Genomic DNA, 15555 nt, shown 5'->3' with positions numbered 1-15555 from the left:
AGCATAGGGATGGTGCTGACAAACCTAGAAACATAATCGGGGCGAACCGGGATTCGAACCCACAATCACAGGTTTCTGGCGTGGCCAAGGGACGCAACTCTGCACAGCGACTGACGTGTCCCCATCAAATAATACCACATACAAGTTGAGAATCGGAAAAAAACATGATTCTAAAAAAATCAAAAGATCTGATTTAATTGTTGCAATCTCAGCACCAAGTTCAATAATTTCAAAATATTCGACACCAATAACCCACATCACAAACTTAATAGAAAACTTCAATCCTTGATCGATGACATCTTACGTTTGCTGAGAAAAAAGTATGCGAAATTTTGGGATCCCCATGGGCCACCGGTGGGACAGGCTACGCTCACCCCTTCGATACATCTGTATCATCACTAGACCGCCTCCGTGGTCTTGTGGTAAAGCGTCCGCCCGGAGAGCGGAAGGTCCAGGGTTCGATTCCGGGCCGCGTCATACCAAAAGACGTTAAAAGATTGTACTTGTTGTCACCCTGTTTGGCGCTCGGCATTAAGGGGCTAAATCAAGGACTGGTCGTCTCGGAGTCAGCATACTGTGTCTGAGTGGGGTATTCATGTTAAACTGCGGCATGGTATCTCAGTGAGCTAGCACTATAAATCGGCATCAGTCCGGACTAGTACAAGCAGCCACACACACACATACACGTGCATGCACGTCGCTATATAAGTGTAATAATCTTGGACGCGACGTTAAACCCAATTTCACCTCACCTCATCTGTATCATCTGTATCATCACTGTTGATAGTGATTCGTTAACACAAGCTCATGGTATTGTCGGAATCGTATAATGGACTTTTAGTAGAGATTTCTTAAGATTATGGAAATGGGTTTTGTCGTTTTTATTAAGCACTGGGTACCCTGCAACCTATGTTGCTCGTAAGACGCGTCCAAATGGATCATGCTCGCTGAGTTGGTTGATAGGTCTTCAGCAACCCAGGAATGCCGTAAAAGGCGACTATGCTTGTCGTAAAAGGCGACAAACTGGATCCGGTGGTCGGGTCACTGGATTGTCTGGTCCAGAGTCGATTATTTACAGACCGCCGTCATATAGCTGGAACATTGCTGAGTTCGGCGTTAAACAACAAACCAACCAACAGTTATCGTATTCCGACGTCGTGGAGCGTTGCTCATATCAATCACTGGATTGTCTAGTCCAGACTCGAGTATTTACAGTCCAATGGATCATTGCTGAGTGCCGCGTAAATCAACAAACAAAAGTGCATAGGGACAGAGATTCCCAGTCTTTAACAATAGAACTTATCTATATCCCGACAGGAAATGAGTCCTCGATAAAAGGCGCGACTTCCATTCCTATGTCTGTAAACTTCCGCTGCACTATCTAGAGTGACGTCACATGTTTTCGCACACCTGATTGGTGGGTACTTTAGCGGCCTTTGCGTGAAAGAACAGCTGTGTTTCGTGCACAATTCTCAACATATTTCTTGCAGGTTGGCACTAAACCTCCAAAAGTAAGTTTGAAACCTGTTAATAAAATCTTAATGGTTGTCAAGTATTACACATTTTTATCAGAAATGTTCACACTATTCAACTCTTCGTTTTCGCCATGACAGCGACACCGACATATTGAATGATTTGTTTTCACTACTTTAAATGGAGTTCTGACAGGTCATCTTCCCGAGTCAAGGGAGTTAACTGACTGTAAAAGTCCAGTGTCCACCCTTGTCGAACTGGGCTGGAAATTCTAGGCTTGAATGGCTATTACGAGTTATGCAGGTATCAGACGTTTACCACTTCGGTGAAACCCACAAGCACGGGTATGGTGCTGACAAACCTAGAAACATTATTGGGGCGAACCGGTATTCGAACCCACAATCATAGGTTTCTGGCGTGCCCAAGGGACGCAACTCTGCACATTGAATCGCGGCGTATTAGGCCATCCGTGCCCCCGTCAGGAAAATAAGGGAACATTCACCCGCTGAAAGGGTAAGCATAAACTCCGAAACGTTGTGTTCCTCAGAATAAAGAAGGGTCATCCAAGACGGGTGGCCCAGTCGTCTAAGGCGCCGCGATTCGCTGTGCAGTGTTGCGTCCCTTGGGCGAGCCAGAAACCTATGATTGCCCCGACTATGTTTCTAGGTTTGTCAGCACCATACCCGTGCTCGTGGGTTTCACCGAAGGGGTAAACGTCCGAGACCTGCATCACTTCAGGCTTTCCTCCCACATTAAACTGACACGCCGTGATAAAACTGGAATACTGTTAAAAGCGGCGTTAAACACAACTCACTCACTCACTCACACGCGTTGGACGTCCAATCGCCATGTGTTTTGGCTTGTGTTGACTTGTGAGGATGTCACTTCAGTCCTTTTATGAGTGCTTTATTAAATTCTCCACTTTCTTTGGTTTGTCCTGGTTTGGTCAGTGCATGGCCAAACACGTGGATGTAAACAGAATAGTTTGTTTGTTTGTTTAACGCCGCACTCAGCAATATTTCAGCTATATGACGGCGGTCTGTAAATAATCGACTCTGGACCAGACAATCCACTGATTAATATCATGAGCATCGATTCACGCATTTGGGATCGATGACATGCATCAACCAAGTCAGCGAACCTGACCACCCGATCCCGTTACTTACGACACGTATATGGGTTGATGAAGACCTATTCTACACCGGATCTTCACGGGTCCAGTTTATAAGAATATGGTGTGAACATATAATTTATGAACTTCTTTTTGAAAGAATTTTCTGTTTAATACGTTCCGGTTTCATTTTTCCTTTCGTTGCGTCGTATGTTTCCTGGTGAGTTATTGTGTATGAAAGACATGCAACTGTGAAGTGACAGAAGGGGACATGACCACGGTCACGGAACATGAGATATACTTAATTAACTGCAGCCACGCTGACCACAAGTTCTGCAGAGAAGCTATGTCAGTTGGAGCGCTGCAAGTTTACGACATGTCCGTGTCCCTTTATGGTCTTAGATAATATGCTTGTTGGTTGTGTTACACCGCTCTTACCAGTATTCCAGTATATGACGGCGGTCTTTAAATAATCCAGTCTGATTCCAGTACATGACGGCGGTCTTTAAATAATCCAGTCTGATTCCAGTACATGACGGCGGTCTTTAAATAATCCAGTCTGATTCCAGTACATGACGGCGGTCTTTAAATAATCCAGTCTGATTCCATTATATGACGGCGGTCTTTAAATAATCCAGTCTGATTCCAGTATATGACGGCGGTCTTTTTAAATAATCCAGTCTGATTCCAGTATATGACGGCGGTCTTTAAATAATCCAGTCTGATTCCAGTAGATGACGGCGGTCTTTAAATAATCCAGTCTGATTCCAGTACATGACGGCGGTCTTTAAATAATCCAGTCTGATTCCAGTACATGACGGCGATCTTTAAATAATCCAGTCTGATTCCAGTATATTACGGCGTTCCTAAAATAATCCAGTCTGATTCCAGTATATGACGGCGGTCTTTAAATAATCCAGTCTGATTCCAGTACATGACGGCGATCTTTAAATAATCCAGTCTGATTCCAGTACATGACGGCGGTCTTTAAATAATCCAGTCTAAATTCCAGTACATGACGGCGATCTTTAAATAATCCAGTCTGATTCCAGTACATGACGGCGGTCTTTAAATAATCCAGTCTGATTCCAGTATATGACGGCGGTCTTTAAATAATCCAGTCTGATTCCAGTATATGACGGCGGTCTTTAAATAATCCTGGCTAATTCCAGTTCATAACGGCGGTCTTTAAATAATCCAGTCTGATTCAAGTATATGACGGCGGTCTTTAAATAATCCAGTCTGATTCAAGTACATGACGGCGGTCTTTAAATAATCCAGGCTGATTCCAGTATTTGACGGCGGTCTTTAAATAATCCAGTCTGATTCCAGTACATGACGGCGGTCTTTAAATAATTCAGTCTGATTCCAGTATATGACGGCGGTCTTTAAATAATCCAGTCTGATTCCAGTATATGACGGCGGTCTTTAAATAATCCAGTCTGATTCCAGTTCATGACGGCGGTCTTTAAATATTCCAATCTGATTCCAGTATATTACGGCGATCCTAAAATAATCCAGTCTGATTCCAGTACATGACGGCGGTCTTTAAATAATCCAGTCTGATTCAAGTATATGACGGCGGTCTTTAAATAATCCAGTCTGATTCAAGTATATGACGGCGGTCTTTAAATAATCCAGTCTGATTCCAGTAGATGACGGCGGTCTTTAAATAATCCAGTCTGATTCCAGTACATGACGGCGGTCTTTAAATAATTCAGTCTGATTCCAGTATTTGACGGCGGTCTTTAAATAATCCAGTCTGATTCCAGTATATGACGGCGGTCTTTAAATAATCCAGTCTGATTCCAGTTCATGACGGCGGTTTTTAAATAATCCAGTCTGATTCCAGTATATTACGGCGATCCTAAAATAATCCAGTCTGATTCCAGTACATGACGGCGGTCTTTAAATAATCCAGTCTGATTCAAGTATATGACGGCGGTCTTTAAATAATCTAGTCTGATTCCAGTATATGACGGCGGTCTTTAAATAATCCAGTCTGATTCCAGTAGATGACGGCGGTCTTTAAATAATCCAGTCTGATTCCAGTAGATGACGGCGGTCTTTATATAATCCAGTCTGGATCAGGACCCGTGAGGATCCTGTGTAGAATAGGTCTTCAGCAACCTTCAGTTAAAGGCGACTAACGGGATCGAGTGGTCAGGCTCGCTGACTTGGTTGATGCATGTCATAATATGCCAATTGCGTGTATCGTCATATAGCTTGAATATTGCTGAGCGCGGCGTTAATCAACAAACAAACAGTCTGGATCAGACAGTCCGGTGACTAACATCATGAGCATCGATTTGCATTGGGATACGATGATATGCATCAACCAAGTCAGCGAGTCTGACCACCCGATCCTCGTACGATAAGCAGTGTTGATGAAGACCAATTCCCCCCGGATCTTCAGGGGGAATAAAGACAAGTATAAGTGAACGTCGACATGGATCCCAATTAAATCCCTACACGAATCCTACATCTACATGGAAAACTTTGCAATTAAAGGTTGACTATAGCGCAGAGATTATGTGTTATGTAAATTGCTGCAACAGTCTGGATTTGCCCTACTCATAACAGATCGATGCTCATGATACCACTATGCTTGTCGTAAAAGGCGATTAACGGGATCGGGTGGTCAGGCTCGCTGACTTCATTGATGCATGTCATCGATCCCAATTGCGTGGATCGATGCTCATGATATCAATCACTGGATGGTCCGGTCCAGACTCGATTACTTACAGACCGCCGTCATATAGCTGGAATATTGCTGAGTGCGGCGTTAAACAACAAACCAACCAACCTACTCATGATATCAATCACTGGATTGTCTGGTCCAGACTCGATTATTAACAGACCGCCGTCGTATAGCTGGAATATTCCTGTGCGGCGTTAAACAAACAAACAAACAAACAAACAAATACTCATAACAACCCCAAGATATTTACTGGAACAAAAAAAGGAACTCACAATCATGTCTCATAATGTGTCCGAACGTGTTTATTCACATGTTGATATAATATTCCAAGGAAAATCATGAAAAAGAAAAAGAAAAATGTGACCAGGTGATGATGATTACTATTGATATATTGTGTTAATATATCTTAATGTCTCACATTGGGCCTCATGCACACCTTACCCTGATGTTCGGAGAGTAGCGATGGGGAAATCGTCTTCGTTGTAAGTTTGCGCGTCAGACCCGGGTTCGATTCCCCACATGGCACACAATGTGTGAAGCTAATTTCTGGTGTCAGTTGTGATATTGCTGCAATATTGCTAGAAGCGGCGTAAGACCATACTCATTCACTCACTAACAAGTACTCTTAAACAAGTAGCTACTATTAACTATAACTATACTCACTCACTCATTCACTAACAAGTACTCTTAAACAAGTAGCTACAATTAACTATAACTATACTCACTCACCCACTCTCTAACAAGTACTTTTAAACAAGTAGCTACTATAAACTATAACTATACTCACTCACTCACTAACAATTACTTTTAAACAAGTAGCTACAATTAACTATAACCATACTCACTCACTCACTAACAAGTACTTTTAAACAAGTAGCTACAATTAACTATAACTATACTCACTCACCCACTCTCTAACAAGTACTTTTAAACAAGTAGCTACTATTAACTATAACTATACTCACCAACTCTCTAACAAGTACTCTTAAACAAGTAGCTACAATTAACTATAACTCTACTCTCTCACTCACTCACTCACTCACTAACACGTACTCTTAAACAAGTAGCTACTATAACTTTAACTATACTCACTCACTCACTAACAAGTACTCTTAAACAAGTAGCTACAATTAACTATAACTCTACTCACTCACTCACTAACAATTACTTTTAAACAAGTAGCTACAATTAACTATAACTATACTCACTTATTCACTCACTAACAAGTACTCTTAAACAAGTAGCTACTATTAACTGTAGCCATACTCACTCACTCACTCACTAACAAGTACTCTTAAGCAAGTAGCTACTATTAACTATACCTATAATATTAATCACTCACTCACTCACTCACTAACGAGTACTCTTAAACAAGTAGCTACTGTTAACTATAACTATACTCACTCATTCACTAACAAGTACTCTTAAACAAGTAGCTACTATTAACTACAACTCTACTTACTCAGTAACAAGTACTCTTAAACAAGTAGCTACTATTAACTATAACTATACTCACTCACTCACTCACTCACTTACTAACTAACAAGTACTCTTAGCAAGTAGCTACTATTAACTATAACTATACTCACTCACTCACTCACTCACTAACAAGTACTTTTAAACAAGTAGCTACTATTAACTATAACTATACTCACTCACTCACTAACAAGTACTCTTAAACAAGTAGCTACTATTAACTATAACTATCTCACTCACTAGCAAGTACTTTTAAACAAGTAGCTACAATTAACTATAGTCATACTCACTCACTTACTAACTAACAAGTACTCTTAAACAAGTAGCTACTATTAACTATAACTATACTCACTCACTCACTCACTCACTCACTAACAAGTACTTTTAAACAAGTAGCTACTATTAACTATAACTATACTCACTCACTCACTAACAAGTACTCTTAAACAAGTAGCTACTATTAACTATAACTATCTCACTCACTAGCAAGTACGTTTAAACAAGTAGCTACAATTAACTATAACCATACTCACTCACTCCCTCACTAACAAGTACTTTTAAACAAGTAGCTACTATTAACCACTTACATATTCATCAAAGTGGTTATGGACGCTCGTACATTTTAACAGATTACTTATTCCTCCGCAATAACTCTTACAATTTATGCTGACATTAGTAAACTCGACGCAAAAGAAATAATTCCATTTTCAACATCTTCGTATTAACGAGTCAACGCTTGACCCATAAGGCTCCTTCGCCGCCCGGAACTTGACGAATGCCTTACTATCCACGTGACAGAGAAGGTTGTGCTCTCTACGGCTTAGGTGCGTGCATTACAATGTTAGCTAAAGGAATCTCCTCAGGTTTCTCCTCAGGAGTCTCAGAGTTCCGGCGCTTACGTCTCCTGTAGACGATTACAGTGATTACAATGGCGATGACAACTACAATCGCAACTGGAATCCCAACTGCAATCCCAACTGTACTATCCGTGTCCCCGGGAGAACCATCTGATGAAGAAGTCACTGCGGACTGTGTGGAGGTTGTCGGCATGTCAGTACCTTCAAGGGAGTAATAGGAAATATCATTGGAGGTTAGAATACTAGTAATCGTTTGTAACTATTCGATATTTGCACACGTGTATTTTAGCGATTCTTAATAGTGATTGGTCAGCTAAAGCCCTAATACGTCACAGCGCTTCATTGCCGAGAACAATATGATATGACGTCATCCATTGTTCAAGAGGTCACAAAATGATTGCAGACGTCATCTGAACAATAGGCTTCATAAGCTTTTCTTCATTTTCTCTCTTACACTGTCAATGAGTAATATCTGGAATTATCTACTTGAATCTCGGAATTAAGTCTCTTGCCAAAGGCTCGACCGTGAAGATCCGGGGTTGAATAGGTCTTCAGCAACCCATGCTTGCGTAAAAGGCGACTATGCTTGTCGTAAGAGGCGACTAACGGGATCGGGTGGTCAGGCACGCTGACTTGGTTGATGCATGTCATCGATCGAAATTGCGTGGATCGATGCTCTTGATGTCAATCACTGGATTGTCTTGTCCAGACTCGATTATTTACAGACAGCCGTCATATAGCTGGAATATTGCTGAGTGCGGCGTTTAACAACAAACAAACCATACCGAAGCCAAAGGCTCGAGATTAACACAATTCATTCACTTGTGACAGATGCTCCGGAAGTCCTCGAAGCTCGTTGGCTATTCTCTCAAGACTCTACTCAGTTGGGATGGATTTAATGTTCTGGTGGTATTAGCATATAACCGAAATAATTAACATGTTTATTTGAGGATGCAATTATAGATATGGAGTGCTTGGAATGATGCATTGTGGAACTAGCACAATACGAAAGTGAGTGAGTGAGTGAGTTGGGTTTAACGCCGCTTTTAACAATATTCCAGTTATATCACGGCGTGTCAGCTTGCTGTGGGAGGAAAGCCCGAAGTGATGCATGTCTCAGACGTTTACCACTTTGGTGAAACCCACGAGCACGGGTATGGTGCTGACAAACCTAGAAACATAATCGGGGTGAACCGGGATTCGAACCCACAATCATAGGTTTCTGGCGTGTCCAGGGGACGCAACTATGCACAGCGAATCGCGGCGCCTTAGACGACTGGGCCACCCGTGCCCCCCACAATACAAAGACAGAACAAAGTTGTAGACACCAATCGTTCTTGCCCTGTGATGACATTTGTTCTTACCTTCAGCCAGCTTGTGTATACCCTCACAGGACACGTTCCTACTGCTACTACTACACGAGTAGACCAGACTGACCTCCCCGAAATGTGAGCTTGTCACGTTGAACTGTGTGGTCTCATTGAACTGTGTGGTCTCATTGAACTCTGTGGTCTCATTGATGAGAGTGGTGTTGATGCGTCCTGTCGTCAAGACAACCAGAGACGACTCAGAGCAGTAGCGTCTTGAAAGGCTCACTGTCAGTATTAGTTTATCTCCCTCATTGAGTGAGCTGGTGTTGGTGTCGCTCGTTATGTTACACGTTGGTGTCTCTGAAAATTATCATGTAAATAATGAACGAAAACGTGAAACAAACAAAACTCACCTTATAAACTGAATACTTAAACCTATATTAACATTGTCTGAATCTTCTTATTGGCATCTGGTGAATTCAGCAATGTATTAGAAGCAAGTTGATGATTTATTGTGGATGTAACAAGTCAACAGTTGAGAAAATGTTCCTCATTCATTATTTCAAGTAGACTGTATGTGATCAGGATTTGTTGGTACCTGTGATGCTTCTAGTGAGTGAGTGAGTGAGTGTGTTGTTAAACGCCGCTTTTAGCAGTATTCGAGCAGTACCACGGCAAGGGACACCAGACACAGACTTCACACTTTGTACCCATGTGGGGAATCGAACCCGGGTCTTCGGCGTGACGAGCGAACGCTTTACTTACGCCACTGTCCCCTTATTTAGAGAGACACGCTTCCATAAGTTCTAGGTATGTATTTTATTAACTTATAATGTAATTAAGTGAGTGAGTGAGTATGGTTTAACGCCACTTTTAGCAATATTCCAGCAATATCACGGCGGGGGACACCAGAAATGGGCTTCACACATTGTACCCATGAGGGGAATCGAACCCGGGTCTTCGGCGTGACGAGCGAACGCTTTAACTACGCCACCTCTCCCCCTTTTTTAGAGATACTCGGTTCCATAAGTTCTAGGTATGTATTTTATTAATTTATAATGTAATTAAAGCACTATTCAATACTTATGAGACAAAATAATGACCTTGGACTATGTTTATGATTGAGTTGAAACGCCAGTTCATACTTACTGACAACAGTCACGTGACAAGTCTCAGGGCGTGGATTATTTGTACCGTTCACACATTTCCAGTCACCCCCATGGGACTGCAGAGCACTGGGTATAGTGAGAACACTGCATGTATTGGTGATGACAGATGCGTTACCATGTGGTATACACTTTCCATTTGATAGATCACACATTGCTGCAATAGCTCCACCGGGTGTTAGGTAGGAAGTGGCATTATAGCTACTTTCAAGACAACAGGTCAGATTCACCGACGAGCCCAATTCAACGACTTCTGGACAGCGAAAACTGGGTGTACCTTTGTGAAAATATGTCCAGATTTGACACACGCTATTTGGAGACATTACCGCTTGGATAGTACACTGATCAGTGTAGCAGGGTGTCGCTGATTTTACGCAGGCAAAGCTGACAAAGCTACAAACTCTGGGCCAACTCGACCTCTATAAAATAATTTATGTTATGGTCTACCTTCGTACGGAAGCCTTTTAGGGCCATTTGTTTTTTTAATTTTTTTCGATACTATCTTGAAATTTCAAGATATTAAGTTGAAATTTCAAGATACTAAGTTGAAATTTCAAGATACTAAGTTGAATACTAATTCAAGATACTATATTGAAATTTCAAGATACTAAGTTGAAATTTCAATATACTATGTTGAAATTTCAAGATACTAAGTTGAAATTTCAAGATACTTTCTTGAAATTTTAAGATACTAAGTTGAAATATCAAGATACTAAGTTGAAATTTCAAGATACTTTCTTGAAATATTAAGATAATAAGTTTTTAACATCCTAAGATGTAAAAATACGTTTGAAGTGAATAATCTTGAATTATCAACTTCTCTATCTTGAAATTTCAACTTAGCATCTTGACATTTCAACTTAGTATCTTGAAATTTCAACTTAGTATCTTGAAATTTCAACTTAGTATCTTGAAATTTCAAGATAGTATCTTGAAATTTCAAGATAGTATCTTGAAATTTCAACTTCTCTATCTTGAAATTTCAACTTAGTATCTTGACATTTCAACTTAGTATCTTGAAATTTCAACTTAGTATCTTGAAATTTCAACTTAGTATCTTGAAATTTCAACATAGTATCGAAAGAATTAAAAAAAACAAATGGCCCTAAAAGACTTCCGTACCTTCGTGCCTTAAATAAATCTTTATTATGCTTAGTCTGTATATATATATATATATATATAATCAATAGAGGATGGGTATATAATGAAATATGGGATGGATAAATTATATTTTAAATGAATATATGATGAGAGGCATTTAGACGTTGGAGTACTAAGTAAGGATAAGATATATGGATGGACAACTTCTTTATTACAATTAGGAACCACGTTTCGGTGTAGGTTCTAACACCGTCATCAAGCAAGCACCATATATCTTATCCTTACTTTCTATAAAGTGGTTCATTTTATGGGCTCCTTTCGTCCCTTAAATAAATCTATATAATACGTAGTCTGTTTGTATTGGTTTGTTTGTTGTTAAACGCCGCACTCAGCAATATTCCAGCTATATGACGGCGGTCTGTAAATAATCGAGGCTGGACCAGACAATCCAGTGATTAATATCATGAGCATCGATCGTTAGTCGCCTCTTACGACAAGGATAGTCGCCTTTTACAGCAAGCATGGGTTGCTTTAGACCTATTCTACAATCAATAGAGTATGGATATATAATTTATGAAGGGGTGGATAAATTATATTTATATGAATATAAGATGAAAGAAGAACATAACCTACAGTTGACGGTTTTCATCAAAAGGGAAATCAAGATGAAAGAACGCATGTATCCATCACATCGGCTGCTCCTATGGGGAACTGACATCTGTAAACACGAAGGTCAATGTGGTGCACATTAAAAGCGGTAATAGTTTTTTTGGTTTGTTTTTTAACGCCGCAATATTCAAGCTATATGACGGCTGTCTGTAAATAATCGAGTCTGGACCAGACAATCCAGTGATTAATATCATGAGCATCGATCCACGCAATTAGGATCGATGACATGCATGAACCAAGTCAGCGAACCTGACCACCCGATCCCGTTAGTCGCCTTTTACGACAAGCATGGTCGCCTTTTACGGCAAGCATGGGTTGCTGAAGACCTATTCTACCCCGGAATCTTCACGGGTCGGTAATATGAGTGAGAGAGCGACGTTTAACACCGCTATTAGCAATATTCCAGCAATATCACGGCGGGGGACACCAGAAATGGGCTTCACGCATTGTACCCATGTCGGGAATCGAACCCGGGTCTTCGGCGTGACGAGCAAACGCTTTAACCACGAGGCTACCCGACCGCCCGAGTAGAAGCAGAAGTAGTAACAGAAGTAGCAGACGTAGTAACATGAGTGACAGAAGTAGCGCTATCATACAGCTGAAATATTGCTGAGGGCGGCGTTAAACAAGAAACAAACAAACAAGAAATAGCAGAAGTAGCGACGGGCAGCACAAGGAGTAATAGAAGTAGTAGCAGAAGTAGTAACAGAAGTAGAAACAGAAGTAGCAGGAGTAGCAACAGAGGTAGCAGAAGTAGTAACAGAAGTAGCAGGAGTAGAAACAGAAGTAGCAGGAGTAGCAACAGAGGTAGCAGAAGTAGTAACACAAGTAGCAGAAGTAGTAACAGAAGTAGCAACAGAAGTAGTAACAGAAGTAGCAGACGTAGTAACAGAAGTAGCAGGCGTAGTAACAGAAGTAGCAGGAGTTGTAGCAGAAGTAGAAACAGAAGTAGTAACAGAAGTAGCAGAAGTAGTAACACAAGTAGCAGAAGTAGTAACAGAAGAAACAGAAGTAGTAACAGAAGTAGCAGAAGTAGTAGCAGAAGTAGCAGAAGTAGTAGCAGAAGTAGTACCAGAGCAGTAGCAGAGTAGTAACAGAAGTGGTAGCAGAAGTAGTAACAGAAGTAGCAGAAGTAGTAACAGAAGTAGTAGGAGTAGAAGCAGGAGTAGCAACAGAAGTAGCAGGAGTAGCAACAGAAGTAGCAGGAGTAGCAACAGAAGTAGCAGAAGTTGTAACACAAGTAGCAGGAGTAGCAACAGTAGTAGCAGCAGTAGCAACAGAAGTAGCAGGAGTAGCAACAGAAGTAGCAGGAGTAGCAACAGAAGTAGCAGGAGTAGTAAGACAAGTAGCAGGAGTAGCAACAGAAGTAGCAGAGGTTGTAACACAAGTAGCAGGAGTAGCAACAGTAGTAGCAGGAGTAGCAACAGAAGTAGCAGAAGTAGTAACAGAAGTAGTAGGAGTAGAAGCAGGAGTAGCAACAGAAGTAGCAGGAGTAGCAACAGAAGTAGCAGGAGTAGCAACAGAAGTAGCAGGAGTAGCAACAGAAGTAGCAGAAGTTGTAACAGAAGTAGCAGGAGTAGCAACAGTAGTAGCAGGAGTAGCAACAGAAGTAGCAGGAGTAGCAACAGAAGTAGCAGAAGTAGTAACAGAAGTAGCAGAAGTAGTAACACAAGTAGTAGGAGTAGAAGCAGGAGTAGCAACAGAAGTAGCAGGAGTAGCAACAGAAGTAGCAGAAGTTGTAACACAAGTAGCAGGAGCAGCAACAGAAGTAGCAGAAGTTGTAACATGAGTACAGAATAGATAGAACTGGTGACAAGAGTAGCAGACGCTGTAGAAGAAACATACCAGCAGAGGTAGTAGGGCAGTGAATGAGTGGAGTGAATCTTGTTTTACGGTGCAGTAAGCAGTATACTAGCTGTGTCACGGCGGGGTGTAACGGGGGTGAAGCCAGTGGTTGAACCATGTTTGCGCTGGGTTCGATGACACATGTTCGATTACAAATAGCCGAGACTTGAAATATGTGAGCCTCTGTTTATCTTCGAAATTCATTCTTCCAACTTTCCCAGTTTCCAAACATTCGTAACCGGCGTCCTGGGGGGAAATGAGGTGAGGTGAGGTGAAATGGGGTTTAACGTCGCGTCCAAGATTATTGCACTAATACAGAGACGTGCATGCACGTGTGTGTTTGTGTGGCTGCTTGTATTATAATAGTCCGGACTGATGCCGATTTATAATGCTAGCTCACTGAGATACCATGCCGCAGTTTAACATGAATACCCCGCTCAGACACAGTATACTGACTCCGAGCCGACCAGTCCTTGTTTTAGCCCCTTAATGCCGAGCGCCAGACAGGGTAACAACAAGTACCATCTTTTAAAGTCTTTTGGGATGACGCGGCCGGGGATCGAACCCCGGACCTTCCGTTCTCCGGGCGGACGCTCGACCACTAGACCACGGAGGCGGTCGTCGGGGGAAATGATGCAGCTAACCAGCTTCAGTAGCTTAGACATTTGTCATGTCAATTGATTGTGACGGCATGGTACCCAAAGATGTCACAATGGTCTAAAAGGCAATGTAAAGCAATTCTATTTCCTCACAGCGATATCTACCGTGTAAGTCTGTCTTGGCCACACAAAATTATACTGTTGCCTATACAGTAAACTACGGATATAACGAACTCAAAGGGACCACTAATTTGAATTCGTTTTAACCGTAGTTCGGTATAAGCATATATACAGCATATATGCAGCAAATGAGTGAGTGAGTGAGTATAGCTTTAAACCGCTTTTAGCAATATTCCAGCAATATCACGGCTGGGGACACCAGAAATGGGCTTCACACATTGTACCCATGTCGGGAATCGGGTCTTCGGCGTGACGAGCCAACGCTATAACCACTAGGCTACCCGACCGCCCCTGCAGGAAATGAACGGGACCCCAACACAGTTCGTTATATCCGTCCGTTCGCAAAAGGGTTTCATTATAAACGTAGCTTAATGTATTTTCCATCAGGAGCAAGTGGAAAATTAGGAAATGTAGGACCAACATTAATAACAGTATCTGAAGGTGTACATGCTACAGAAATGCGAGATGTGAATATTTGAAACTTTATGAAAGGTATACATACATCAGGTGTTAACGGTGACAATACCAAGGCTCCTTTTCTTGCAACAGCTGCAAACGTCGGGTAAATCTGAATTTGTCCACTAAATATTCGATCGATAGTGTAAAATATTTCCTGGTTATTTACTGTTCATGGTACATTGTTAACATACTTCACACTCTCTGTTATCAGCTGTCTGGCACTTTCAGTTCACAGTGACCCGTTAGGAAATAGGAAAACATCGCCTCATGTATAACTGAATGTTATTCGGATGTGATAATGACAATGTTGTATCAGCAGTATTTTAATTTCTGAGGTTACTGCACGAGTCGAACTGTAGTATGGTTTGGTTGGGTTTGTTGTTTTACGCCGCACTCAGCAATATTCCAGCTATATGACGGCGGTCTGTTAATAATCGAGTCTGGACCAGACAATCCAGTGATTGACATCATGAACAAAAATCCACGCAATTGGGATCGATGACATGCATCAACCAAGTCAGCGAGCCTGACCACCCGATCCCGTTAGTCGCCTTTTACGACAAGCATAGTCGCCTTTTACGGCAAGCATGGGTTGCTGAAGATCTATT

General features: G+C 41.5%; 1 protein-coding gene across 2 annotated transcripts; it reads right to left on the bottom strand.

Annotated features, from left to right (window-relative positions):
* Positions 1 to 5554: 5554 nt before the first annotated feature.
* Positions 5555 to 15161, bottom strand: LOC124119125. 2 transcript variants are annotated; one of them, XM_046481535.2, is made up of 5 exons: positions 14991 to 15161; positions 11829 to 11913; positions 10078 to 10371; positions 8983 to 9288; positions 5555 to 7819 (listed from the first exon to the last, which is right to left on the bottom strand). In XM_046481535.2, exons 2-5 carry the CDS (start codon positions 11911 to 11913, stop codon positions 7575 to 7577), a joined length of 930 nt encoding a protein of 309 aa, XP_046337491.2. In that variant the 5' UTR covers positions 14991 to 15161; the 3' UTR covers positions 5555 to 7574. The 2 variants fall into 2 exon arrangements, with proteins under 2 accessions (XP_046337491.2, XP_048254162.1); XM_048398205.1 differs by lacking the exon at positions 14991 to 15161 and having other exon boundaries at positions 11829 to 11974.
* Positions 15162 to 15555: the final 394 nt, after the last annotated feature.

The sequence above is a fragment of the Haliotis rufescens genome, unplaced genomic scaffold (assembly GCF_023055435.1).
Source record: "Haliotis rufescens isolate VD_foot unplaced genomic scaffold, xgHalRufe1.0.p SCAF_18, whole genome shotgun sequence".
NCBI classification, from domain to species: Eukaryota; Metazoa; Mollusca; class Gastropoda; order Lepetellida; family Haliotidae; genus Haliotis; species Haliotis rufescens.
The sequence above is the reverse complement of the archived record's forward strand: the minus strand, read 5'-3'. Positions and strand labels throughout refer to the sequence as shown.

What these genes read in the sequence shown, in the direction of transcription:
- LOC124119125 (XM_046481535.2), bottom strand. Translation starts at nt 11,913, where the DNA reads ATGTCAGTTCCCCATAGGAGCAGCCGATGTGATGGATACATGCGTTCT. An exon ending in TTTGATGAAAACCGTCAACT is followed by an intron (nt 10,372 to 11,828) that starts GTAGGTTATGTT and finishes ATTTTCACAAAG; the next exon opens with GTACACCCAGTTTTCGCTGT. An exon ending in TATACACAAGCTGGCTGAAG is followed by an intron (nt 7,820 to 8,982) that starts GTAAGAACAAAT and finishes ACTCCCTTGAAG; the next exon opens with GTACTGACATGCCGACAACC.